This window comes from Bombus terrestris, chromosome 7 (assembly GCF_910591885.1).
Source record: "Bombus terrestris chromosome 7, iyBomTerr1.2, whole genome shotgun sequence".
Classification (NCBI taxonomy): Eukaryota; Metazoa; Arthropoda; class Insecta; order Hymenoptera; family Apidae; genus Bombus; species Bombus terrestris.
In genome coordinates this window covers 18,045,172-18,058,085 of record NC_063275.1, presented here as the reverse complement: position 1 = coordinate 18,058,085, position 12,914 = coordinate 18,045,172, and the positions used below count along the sequence as shown (strand labels likewise).

The 12,914-nt window shown below is 41.2% G+C and overlaps 1 protein-coding gene across 4 annotated transcripts in view; it reads left to right on the top strand.

Annotated features, from left to right (window-relative positions):
- Window positions 1-12,914, top strand: part of LOC100651955 — a 303,182-nt gene that overhangs the window by 203,390 nt on the left and 86,878 nt on the right. For all 4 annotated transcript variants that reach the window (XM_048407710.1, XM_048407711.1, XM_048407709.1 and 1 more), the window contains exons 8-11: window positions 8,448-8,541; window positions 8,656-8,745; window positions 9,200-9,289; window positions 12,619-12,836. In XM_048407710.1, coding sequence (XP_048263667.1) covers window positions 8,448-8,541; window positions 8,656-8,745; window positions 9,200-9,289; window positions 12,619-12,836 — 492 coding nt within the window. The remainder of the gene's footprint in view (window positions 1-8,447; window positions 8,542-8,655; window positions 8,746-9,199; window positions 9,290-12,618; window positions 12,837-12,914) is intronic.

Below are 12,914 nucleotides of genomic sequence, written 5' to 3'. Positions count from 1 at the left end.
GCTTCGTTCCAAAAGCGGCAGCAGGCCGATGAATTATTTAGTACCAAGCCGGCAAACGAGCACGATACCCCGGCAGCGAGCCGTGCCGCGACCGTAAACGCCCTGGACGCGTTTTTTTCTGGCCGGTCGATCGCGATTAAGAACCGTTTCGATCGGGACGAGCTCTAAGCCTTCTGGTCGATTGTCAGCGGGTCGGAGGAATCGAAAGGCGATCGTAAAGGATGTGGCCGAGTAGGATTCGCGAAGCAAGGTCCTCTTCCTCTCGAATCGGCCGCTCGTTTGGCCGCGTTCGCATGCTACCCAGCTCGTAAAACATATCACGTACGATAGCCACGGCAGCCTATTGCGGTATCGTCAATCGTGCGGCTTTATGATGCCCCGTGCAACCGGACGAGCAGCAGAGAGAAGAAACGATATTCCGCCCCGGGGCTCTCCTCTTGAGAAACGTCCTTCTATCTTTCGATATCTACTCAGCCGTTTCATGCGCGCGGAAATGGGAAATTCGAGGTGAATGGCCTCGTCAGAGCTGTGTTTTGCTGAAATCTTTCGACCTTGTTAGGATTCTATTAAGATCAATTTAAGAGCTCAGAAAACATTGGATGTTGCACAAGGTGAATAGCGAATATCTACAAGATCGAGGGGCTAAAAAAATAATATTTACGTCTTCTTCAAGAAAGCAGTGTTTCCAATAGAGTTGAGAAAACATGTGAGAATAAATGGTAGGAATTAGATAGAAGAATTAGTTTCGCGTGTCATCGAGAGGAATTCTGTGGCATCCACGGTCGGAATTATGCGGAAAATCAGAGGTGAGTTCGAATCGCGAGACAATCATTACGAAAGAATTCCGAACAGCGATGTTCTGCGAGATTGGACATAATAAATGCTTAATAACATGCGTCGTGAATGTAAAATACATGCAATTAATGCCTCGTGACGGCGTTTTCTCATGGCGAATGGGAATGACTTTACGCGAAATTTCAAATATCAGGTCTGGAACGCGCAAATATTCCGTCAATATACATAAATAATGTTCGAACCGGCAGTTTTCCCATGCATTTTTAAAAGATTCTTTAGGAGAGAGTTGTGAGAATAAGTAAATGCAAAAATAGTGCGAGAATACTTTGATATAATACTTTGGTATGCAATTTGATACGAAATTTCCTTGATGTTCCATAAAGTTACAAGAATCTTTTAACGCAAAAAAAGACGACCAAAAATTTAATCAATGCCCGATTAAATCCAGTTAATCGAATCTATTGACTTCAACGTAAATTCCTATTACGTAAACGAAAGGTAATAGGCAGTAGGAAGAATCAACGAACTCCATTTATCTGAATTATTTGTCCCACGGCACAAATTCAAGTAGATGGATAAAAGTGAAATGAACAAAATCAGCCATCAATTATCATTACCTCATTACTAGCTACTTATTTCTACATATACTGAAGGTATAACAGAACAAACCAACCAGCTCAGGATCCACGATCGAACGTTTCCCACGATCATCGGAGACAATCGAACACGATGGTGCGTTTTCACCTGATGCATCCCCGAAACGGGTACGCGGAAGGTCGTCGGGGTTGCGAAAGTTTCTGGTCTTTACGCGTGTCCATTATTACCGGTCGTCTATATTCTGCAGTAGCGAAGAGGAAAGTCGCGAGTACCAGGCGCCGCGCCGTTGGAATTCGCCGACGAAAGCTAACAGTGTCATAATGATCCCCTGAGCGGAACACGATCCCCATAAATCAACGTACCGGTTACGCGGGATTCATTAGCGTTTTTCCTCGTTTGTCACCTTTTTTCTGGTAGTGTGGCGGCGCGCGGCGTAGTCTCAGTGGGAAAGCGCAAAACCGACGTTGACATAGCGGTAGGCCAATCTATCGATGGCGGATTACTTCGCGGATACAGGCTGCAGATTATTTATTGATCGTACGACGACAAAACACGGATCTTATGTGAAACTCTGAATTTTCACACGTATTTTTTACTTTCTATTTCCTTTTACTTAGATTAAGTCTGCTTTGAATATTGTGTTAATTGTTGGATGTCTGTCTTACGTATGTAGCGGATGATCGATCACTCGGAAAAGAAGTTTCGAAGCAGACCCTAAATAAAAGATAAAAGAATGAAAAATGCGTGAGAAGCTAATCTCTGAATTTTCACATGAATATGTATATATATCTTTTTTATTCAAGTTCAACTTGCCTAGATGGTTCGTGAAGTATTTTACGAAATAGTTGATCAAATTCAATGACGTAGAGAGAACAGTTTTCTCTTGAGGTTGATTGAAACGCGGCGATAATTAATATACATCCGAGATAATAAGTTCTGATGTACGTGATTTCATGTTTCTTATGCAAAGTGACATACTTATTACTTGATTGATGAATTGTTGGGAATTTTGTTTCCACGGATATATGTCCAATATAACGAAACATCTTTACTCGTTAACAAAGTTAGTTAAATCCCTTTGATAAACATGTTTAATAAATAGCAGAATGATAAGTGGCTTCTAGTTGATGAATACAAAGTTCAATCTGTCGAATCCAAGATATTTATACAGCTGTTTATTGATTGAGATTCTTAATACCGGTAGGAGGACGCTTTCAGAAATTAATTAGTAAGAAAAACAAATCATCCAAGCGTCGATGAAAAACGTTCAACTCCTCTAAAAGTTACCATAGTACAGAAAAAACTTGTCCCACATTTTCTATTCCACTGAAAAATCCACCTGGCGTAAATTGTCACGCATTAATGGAACTTGTTCGTTAATGAAAGAAAGCTGTGTGTCAAATGGACAGTCTAACTAGGAGAGGTATCATTTACCGTATCAACGTTGCAGCGATAGCAGAGCGCCTCTGTTAATTACCGGTTGTCGCGATTTATTGGTCCAAGGTCGAGGATTTTCACTTCTATCAGCTGCTTCCTAGATTCTGTGGGCGAAACCTGTCGCGTGGCTAGAACCGGAAAAATTGGATCGTGCTTGCACGAAGAACACGCCTCGATCTCGTGGAGATTGAGGGTGAAGTGGCGAAAGTTCTGAAATACGCCACGTGTCCTTGCGAGATTGCGGTGCATTTGTTCGCAATCCTTTTGTTTATTCGCACTTTCTTTTGCCTATACTTCTTTATTTGCATATTCTCTTTGTTTACAACTTATGTTTATTTCATCTGTCTACATCTACTATTTATCATATGTCAGATATCTTCGTTTGCAACTGCAATTTGTTCATGTGCATCTAACTCACCACTTAAATAAAATTTTCAAAACTTTCTGAAACGTAGTTAATGAACGATCATCCATCGCATCAGTACCTATACCTAGCACAATTAATCAAATCTTTAAAATCCCATCTCAAATGAAATTCCTTTCAATCCTCATATCCTAACTACTTAATAATCCGCATCAAACTCTCCTAACAATTAGTCGGCACACGATAGCGGTTTAAACTCAAAACTATCCGTGCAGCTGGCACCTCGTCGCATATCGCATATCGCTCGAGAGGGAGTCACGAAGTCCGGAGATTGCACGACGATAGGATCGCGGGGGATCTGTTGGCCGATCCAGTTGTGCACCTGACCGCATTTCTGCATGAGTTATGGACGTGCATCAATCCTTTTAGCCAAGCTCCTACCATCGGGCTCTGATCGTCCCTCCCGCGTCTCCCAGCCACCCTCGTGTTCGATGGTAACGAGTAACGGGTTCGGCGAAACGTCCCTCGTTGCTATCTCGCTTTTCCCCGCGGGACCAAGATCTAGAACTGCAGTTTGTCGACCCACTTCCAAGATCGTATCAGATAGTCGAGCATCTCTTTTCCTACCGTTCGCTCGTTTTCCTTCCATGTATTACATCCTTTTCTATAGTGTTCTTTCTCTAGTGTTCTTTTTTTCGCTTCGGTTGCTTTGACTCTGTTTCGCCGGATTGTTAAGCACCCCTGTCGTTATTCAAGATTTCGAGATTAGGGGGATCCTTTCAGGTCTCTGGATATCGATGGTGGAACGCTGATTTCTTCAAATGGCGGTACTTTAGATCGTAGTGAATTTGTATTTGTGTGTGTAGATCGATAGGGCAAGAGTGAAGTTTTTGGGAACTAGGGTCGAGACATTGGAGATAGATGAATTTGGGAAGTGCGTCTGGAAATGCCAATTGGACTCTTTAGTGATCGTAGTTGATTAAGTTAATGATAGGTAATAAAGGAAATTGCTTCTATGGGAAATATCGTACGAGGCTATAGAATAATGGGAAATGGTGTATCGTGTATCTTTTCCATTTATGTGCTTGGACGTGAACTTAGAAACTCTGCTATTGCTTGAACAAACAAGAGTAGAACTGGTTCATGAATTAATCCCATATTTTGTGATTTCTGAGAAACAACGAACGTCTATATACTTCGTCGACTGTTCAACATACAATATGTATACATAGTTGGCGTGTGCAGCATGATGTTATTGCATGCTCGACTGGCATAGGTGAAGTACATTGGTCAGAACACGGAGTTCTGCTTCTACTTATCGAACTGTCTGTGATTTCAATGCGGAGATTTGTATGTTGATTGGTCGCTACAGGCATATTAAGAGCTCGACGGAGCGTTTCGCCCGACAATCGTCGTGTCAATGGGACATGAATGCCCTCTTATCGGAATTTTAAATGAGTTGATGTCGAACGACAGGTTGCACAAACGCGGTAGCCTTATCGAAACTATATATTTAACTATACCATTCGACAACTATCAAAAACGATACAATTTTGTTATATCTTTTTTAACGCGAAACACTCGAATTACTTTGAATTGGGAATATTCATGCTAAAGTGTAGTTACATGTTATACGTAAGTATAGAAGTGAAATTAACATGGAAACCGTTTACTAACGAGGAAACGAATATCTGAAACGATGTGCATACAACGTTAGAACATAATAAGTATGTATATTGGCCTTAAATTTTAGCTATAGACAGATATGCGAGGTTTAATAGGTCGTAATTCTTTGAACTTGATGCTCCACTTATGAATCCCACGATGGTTTCGTATTTCGCATTTCATTTGTAGAAATATCAGTTGACCATGTTAGCAACCGCTGATTGAATTTTACTTTCACTTTCTATAATTTTCTCTTATATATCGTAAAAAGGAGAAAGAAATTACAGATAGAATAAACTAACATAAACGAATGTTGTTCGTGCTACTTATCTCCTCGATAACAATTCTAAAAATATCCAAGAATAATTCATATATCTTTCGATGCTAATGGACCATTGTCCTGACATCGTCGTTGGCAAATTTCTCTACGAAGATGATACTAATTTGCATACATTCCACGACAATATCGCAATTACGTAAAAGTTTTTATCGTTGTCACGACCTGAGAACTATGCACTCTTCTACCAGGTGTTGCGTTTCCTTTCATTGTTTTTTCCTTGCATATTAATTTAAATACTCAGCACTGAACTCAGCAGATCTGCACTGTTAATAACGCGTAAATAACTGTCTAACCAGTACCAGTTTCAGTATGATACTCTAATCGAGCTAATCAGTTTTCTACGAAACTCCAGTACCCTCGATTCTAGCAAACCACAAACTGGAGCATCGCGTACGTCACTAGAAGCCGAATCCAAGATGATGCACATTCTCTACAGAGCACCCTACTTTTGTATCAACGATAAAAATATAAAAAGGAGAAGATTAGAAAAAAAAGAAAATCAGAAGGAGAGCACACTTATGAAAAGATTAAAAATTGGACAAATTCGAGAAAATCGAGGTCTTCACTCCTTTAACCCAGTCCGCACGAACGGCTGCGGTTTTAAGTACACATAGGATGGTCTGTTGCGATTTCAAACACGCTATTTGACCAGTAACATCCAGGCTTACAATGCTGCTAATGCGTTTCTTCTAAGAGAGTGGGCAGTGGCGTAGCGGTGGCCGACAGTTACGATCGAATTGTAAATCCACGTGTCACAGTTACGGTGACTCGTTTACTCGACAAACGATCCTGGAGGTTAATTGCGAGCGACTCCACACGCTGCCTATAAGAGAATTTTCTATGGAAATCGTGGTGACGCACGCGCAAACGCTATTTCAACGTTTGCGGTCTCTGTTTCGGAGGTTAAACGTGGAATGTCTTGGGTTAGGTTGAATTCTCCGCACTTCCATGGTTTCCTGGTTCGTTTTGGAATTCTCCTTTCGAAAGGCTAGTTACGGTTTCTTAGGCAGTTGACACTTGTTTGCGGTGGTCTGGAGTTATGGATCGTAAATATTCAAACAGGTGGTTCCTCGATTTGTCTCTCAAGTGTCGATCATGTTAGGAATTGACAAGCTAATGTGATATTTCATGTACAAGCTTTTTGCAGGGGACGTAAATTTTGATGTAAATTATAGTTTTCTCTCTACATTTAATGGAAGTGCCTTTTAACGAACCTAAATCACTCACATCTATGCTATTCCATCGTCCTCTATGCCTTGACACTGTTACTTATACTATCCAATTAGACTCCGTGTCCCTTCGTGCGATCACGAATGTAGTCACGGAAAAATCGGTTTGGCTTATCGAATCGATCGACGGTTCAGGGAAACGCGTGACTAACTATTCCGTGAGGCTGTGAACGTATCATTACCGTGCATGAGAACAGCCCGTAAATTCAATAAATACGGATTCGAGTGGAAGAGGACGACGCGAACCTGTGCTATCCGATAGGTATCGAACCAATCTTCCTGCTTACCATCACTTCGATGAATTCTTCGAGGACAGTGTCTTTGCTGAGGGATATCTTCTTACTATTATTTAGAGGATATTCAACGTTGAAAGTTATACAGGAATAGTGACAAGAAGCAGAACGTTAAAGTATTTCTATTGAGATTATGGTAAGTGTCGAATTCTGTTTTCTAATATGTTACTCGAGAATCGTCGATACTTTTTTGAATACTAAATTCTTTCTAACGTTCTTGAATTATTCTCAAGTATATAGTTGAGTCGTGTAACAAAACCTTCTCTTCCGCTTTCAACATATTGAACATGGTACTCGAAGAACTTTAATTATATTTATTTAATCGTGCGAAGAATTGAACGCAAGGAAAAGTTTGAATACCGTCTGGTCGGGTTAATTCCTTGGCTGGTAGTCTCAAGAAGAACGAAAGTGTCGGTGGTTGCACGATTTTTGTTTGTCAATAGAAAGGTGGAGGGGCATGAAAGCTAGCAGCGAAACGGGGCTGGAGACGGATTAAAGCGATCCCAATGTACAAAGAACGGCATTGTAAGCAGTGCATACGCCACTGTGAAGTGGATGCATGATTACTATGTGTATGAAAAGGGGGACGCGGAGGGGGTTCCACTGCCACTGGAGCCGCGTGAGAAACGCTGCATACTTACGCGAACCACCCACGTGTCACAGCTTAATGCAGAGGATCGTGATACGCTTTTCCTTCATTCGATACTCTAATATGATCCCTCGGTGCCTCGAGTGAAACGTTCCCTCTAAGTACACATGTGCATGACAGGAATAAAAATACCGGGGAACAGACTGGGTTAATTATGGGTCTCGTAGGTCTACGATCGTGCTCCGTGGGAAGATGTCAAAAAGTGCTCTAGAAAAGTTCGAGTTCGATTTCACGAGGGAACACGCGATATATTCGTGGTACGTTTCACTCTTCGAATTGTTTGATTAACATTTGACGCGTTCGTGCGAATGCTTTATTCGCGTGTAGCGCCAATGATGCATACTGTTATTTATTTTACTGTTCATAAATCACAGGACACTTAGTGCACTTAGGGCAGCCATAAATAGATATGTACAATTACTACACTGCGGATTTTTATTTATGCAAGAATATACAAGATATTCAAAGTGTAATACGCTTTATATTTGATAGATAAAACAATTTTCTACTTAAGCTCCATTTTTTGAAGTATATTCATAAATACTATTAAACGAAGGTGATAATTATCGAATTATTTATCGAATGATCTATAATTTCAAAATCAGCTAAGCAAGATGTTACAAAGTGAAATTTACTAACACAATCTACTATCATATGAAAAATCTGGAAAAGAAACTTGTTTGCAATCAGGGGATCATTATACACATTAACAACTGCGATACACTTGAGAAGAAACGCAGGGAAGAAAATTGCTGGATTATCCGCCACGAAGGTCAGAGTGAAACGATCGAGCGGCCCGTCGGTGGATCGGGTCGTATCTTCGAGCGCACATAATCGGCGCGCGAACGTGTCGACACGACGAATGACTCGTTTCACTCTCTGAGCATGACTCGGAGGAGAAATCGCGGCGACACGCCGCTTCACGTGGGAGATCTTGTCAAGCGTCGGACTACCGTATCACGGTGACTCACGCGTATGCACGGAATGTCTCGATAATTTATCCCGTGCAATTTATTTCATCATCTGCCAGAAACGGTTCCTCGTCATCGAGCTGATCTCGTTTCTCTTCTGATTTCAGCTCCGATGTCTCAAAGAACGGATTTACCCTTCTGGTTCGTGGATACGTCCCGGAGTGCTTGGAATTTCTCGACAAGGTTCTCACTCTCTTGCAGGTAAAGCAATTAATCTCGTAGTCTTATGTAATTTTTATTCTTGTATTTATCTATGACGAGATGAAGTAAATTGGACGAGAGATAAGTTTGAAGGGAATGATTGTTATTTTTCAGGGACGAGTAAATGTTTCTCAAGCATTACTTCTGCAGAATTTTGTCGCTGAAGAGTCAACCGATTCCCAGTTACCTCTGAGTCGCGTTAAGGTAAGCACACTTGATTTTACTATCCAACTAATATTATTTAAACTAAATCGAAAAGTTTGATAATTGAAGAGTGGATGATTTTTATTCCTATTGGAAGATTCTACAGAAACAATATTAACTCTATCGACATAAATTAATTACAATAGCATTCTTATATAACGAACAATCTCCATGCATACTTGAACGTCCACACGTGTCCTTCGCAGTAGAAGGATTAAGCAATTGTCCTGAATATAACTTGTGTTCAAACGCGGTCATTGTTTGCTCAGTCCCAATTCCACGGTGAAAACGTTATTCCTCTATTGGTAACGCGTTTCGTCTGGACGTCTCGATTGCACGGTTCTCAACGTGAAGAAAGGAAACGGTTTCCTTTCGAGTACGTTTTTCGGAGACACTGTTGTAAGAGTCATTTGTCTTGTCGAGGAGTTAAAAGCGTTTTTGATTTTGCTTTCAGACGATCGTCGTGGACGAGGGCGCTTTGAGAGAGCACATTCCCAGGCGAGAGCAGAACCACGACCAGGCTCAGTGGATCGCGTTTTATAAGGTAACCAAAGCTTCGTTCCATTTAATTCTCGAGGGTTTCTCGTTTCGTTCTGCAGTGTTTCTTCGCTGTGAGTGACTCGCTTGTATGTATATATGACCACTTCAAAGATGTTAGGGGAGATAAAGGGCAGCATTAATGATACAATAATTTACGATGTAGCTATTTCTCTAGCGGCGATTATACTGTAACAACCCCCTTGCATTCGTATATCAAAAAACACATTCTCGAAAGAATTCGCTAATCTCTCCCTTCCTACAGTCGCATCCACCAGCCTAATCTCGCTGATGACTTTTCTTAGCAAATCCCGCACCTCACCGACTCCCTCCCTTTCCTGTCCGTATTATATCAAACCTCGTGTCATCCCAGTAAAATTCCCTGATCTCTTCCAAAAGAATCCTGACATCTAAACTTCGCACAGCATACACCAAACTTATAATCCAGCCAAACACCCTATAACAAGCGAGCAATTCGACCAGTGACAGGCAATTCAATGGAGGCTCATCCGTCTGAATCCGAGTTGCGACAAATTGCTTCCGAAAACGATCGCGCCTCGACAATGTCCTCTGACGGTAGGACGGTGGAAAAAAAACAGAGACAGAATCAGAGGGACAGAAATTTCGCTCAGGCCGGTTGACTGAGTGTCACGACAGTGATTCGGCAGGTTCGATGAAAAATGAACGGGCGACCGTGAGCGGAATAATTGTGCCGGGGACCGGTGCTCTCTCGAGTCGCGGCGCAATTATTGTCGGAGAATTTATCCTGCGACTGATGGCACTGACCGATGTTACCAATTTATCCGTGGCTCTCAACCCACGGCCGCGCGCTTAATGGCGTTTTAATGGGTCCCGTTAAAGCCAAGGAAAAAAGGAGACGCGCGGCGCGTCTTCGTCGCGCCTGGTATCGTGATCGCAATTCGTCACGGCCCTCGCAATTTTTTTCGCCCGCGACATGCGTCTGTATACACGCACCAATCCAGTAGAACGAATGTTTTGACGTGAATTAAGCATTCGTTCGGGTAATTGAGTGGCATGGGTGTCTTCGGGCTGTGATACGGTTTCGTTAGGTGGCGGTTTCAGAGGAGATTGGGAGATTGCAGGCTGTGCATCCAGAGATTTATACGATCTTCACCTTGCACTATGCAATTTCGATCGATTAAGTCTGATTCGTGTGTTTCGAATGGGTTAGGTTATATGGTAATTGAATGTTTGCTCGAAAGTGAACGATTAAAGGTATTATCAGATTTGAATATTTAACCCTCCGTTAGTATCGTATCACAAGCGACAACGATGAATTCTTGTAGGTTACTTTGTTTTGGAGAATTTCAAATCTTTAATATTTCGATGACACGTCGACAATTATTTGAATTACAAAATTATGCAATTATCAAATCGATCGTACTATTCTGCCAAAATTTATCAATTAGAATCTCTAGCTTATTCAAAGAACTTCAACTTCGTTCAGTATAAAACGAAACAAAATTTCTTTTCTCTCCGTCTTCATGGCCTGTACATCGTCCTTCGTGGCTCAACGACTTCGCAGCAATTATTCCAGCCATTGTGCGAACGTAAATGGCACAATGGGCGAATTCTATCGGTCTGTCGGTCGATAAAGCGATGCCGATCGAAGGTGAACCGACTTTACAACAGTTATTCGCGACCTTGCTGGAGATAATCGATCGGGAAACGTTACAAGGAGAAAATTTCGCCGATGGAAAATGTTCATAAATAACGGTCGGCTCGTGATCATCGTTGAGATAGGCAGAAACATAGCTGCAGGATTCTTCGGCGGAAAGTAAGGACTCGTCTTGTCGTTCCTGCTCGCCTGCCTCTTTCACGAAGTATGTTGGGAACGAACCTTCGTCGTGCGTGGTCGAATAACTGGCGTTCGTGTAACATCGTTGGCGTACGCTTGAAAATGTCGAACTTTCTCGTTCGCGAGGAATCGTCGAACTCAAGCATATCATAATGTCGTTAGTGGAAGAGAGATTAAATGGTGGTGATTGATAACTGGAGTAGAACACGTGTTCAGTCTGAGCTAATTCTAAAGTACTATAACGAGTACTGAATTCTCTACTTATTTCTAAGAGATGGCTCTCTGTTATTTATTCTTTTTAGGACTATTCAGTGCCAGGTTTGATGCTGTTTTCGTTTGAAATGGATGTTACGTTAATAAAATTATATTCTCCCAGACGTTTAATCTCTACTTTCACTTATTTTAATGGTTATGATAATCAGACACTCGTTATAGTAGTAATGAGATCAGATATAGGTGTAGTATTGCAGAGTTAATGGATAGCAATTTCTGGTTTATGACTATGGCGAGAAAGCATATAAGGATTGTACAATCTTACATACTATTTTTCGTTCATCTCTTCCATCCTTCTACTATCATTCCCAAAATATAAATATCGACTAGATATCTTTTAGTGATCTTTAGTGATCAGCAATCAATTTTCTTAATCATAGAAGACCTCCATCTTCGAAAGGCCCATTAAAATTCATTTAATTAAAATCAACGTAAAATGCTCTCTAGAAATATAACAAATGACTTTGGCATATTTATAATTTTTCGTTATTCTCTTTAACTGATACTTCTTCGAAAGGCCCATTAAAATTCATTTAATTAAAATCAACGTAAAATGCTCTCTAGAAATATAACAAATGACTTTGGCATATTTATAATTTTTCGTTATTCTCTTTAACTGATACTTCTAATTACTCTGAACGATATATCATCTTAAGTCCGTTAGGCTCTTTCAAACTTAACGGTTATTAGAAACGTTTAGCTTGGGATAAACGTTCGAAAAATTAGGAACGATCAGTGGACGGCATCCGGATGTTATTCACAAAGTATATTTACACGTAAGGTAATAGTTATTTTGCGCCACTCTGTATAATATTATAGTCTACCACGCGACCTTTCAGTGGAAGAATGTTATAAAGTGTCCCCGGATGCTAGTCAGCATAAAAGCATGTACCGCATTTGCGCACGAATGATTTCAAGGGATAGGAATTTGTAATCGATGAAGAATTTATAAACCTGGGCGAAATTACTTCAGCAAACATTCATACCGTATAATTATCTCAAAATAACTAATATTATATTATTAGAATACTAATTTTCCAAATATCTCACTCAAATAAGTTTCAACCTTGGGATCTACTACGAGTAATTACAACAAAAGTATCAACTAAACTACCAATTAAAAATATCTGTTCTGCATTTTTCGTCACTCAACTCTTGCCGAAGAAAGACATAAAGAAATATATCCAAAAAGTATAATGGCCACTACTTTTCACTCGTCTCACGAACCTAATATTATCCTACAGGAATACGATGGACTAATGACGGAATGGCAGGCGGCAGGACGCAGGCTGGCCCTCGAGATGTCGGAGTTGAAGGAATGCAGCAGTCTATCTGGCACGTTGACGCCTCTCGGTCGGCTCCTGACGGACCCCACATTGAGAAGAACGTCGAGAGATGCCGAGGAGGCGATCACCTCGCTGGAGGAACGCGCGGCACCGCTTTTGCACCTTGAACACGTTAGGTTAGAGAGCAACGAGTCGCGTTAGAAAGCGCGCGAATCTCGCCGCAAGCAAGACACTCGCGAGGACACCGATCGATA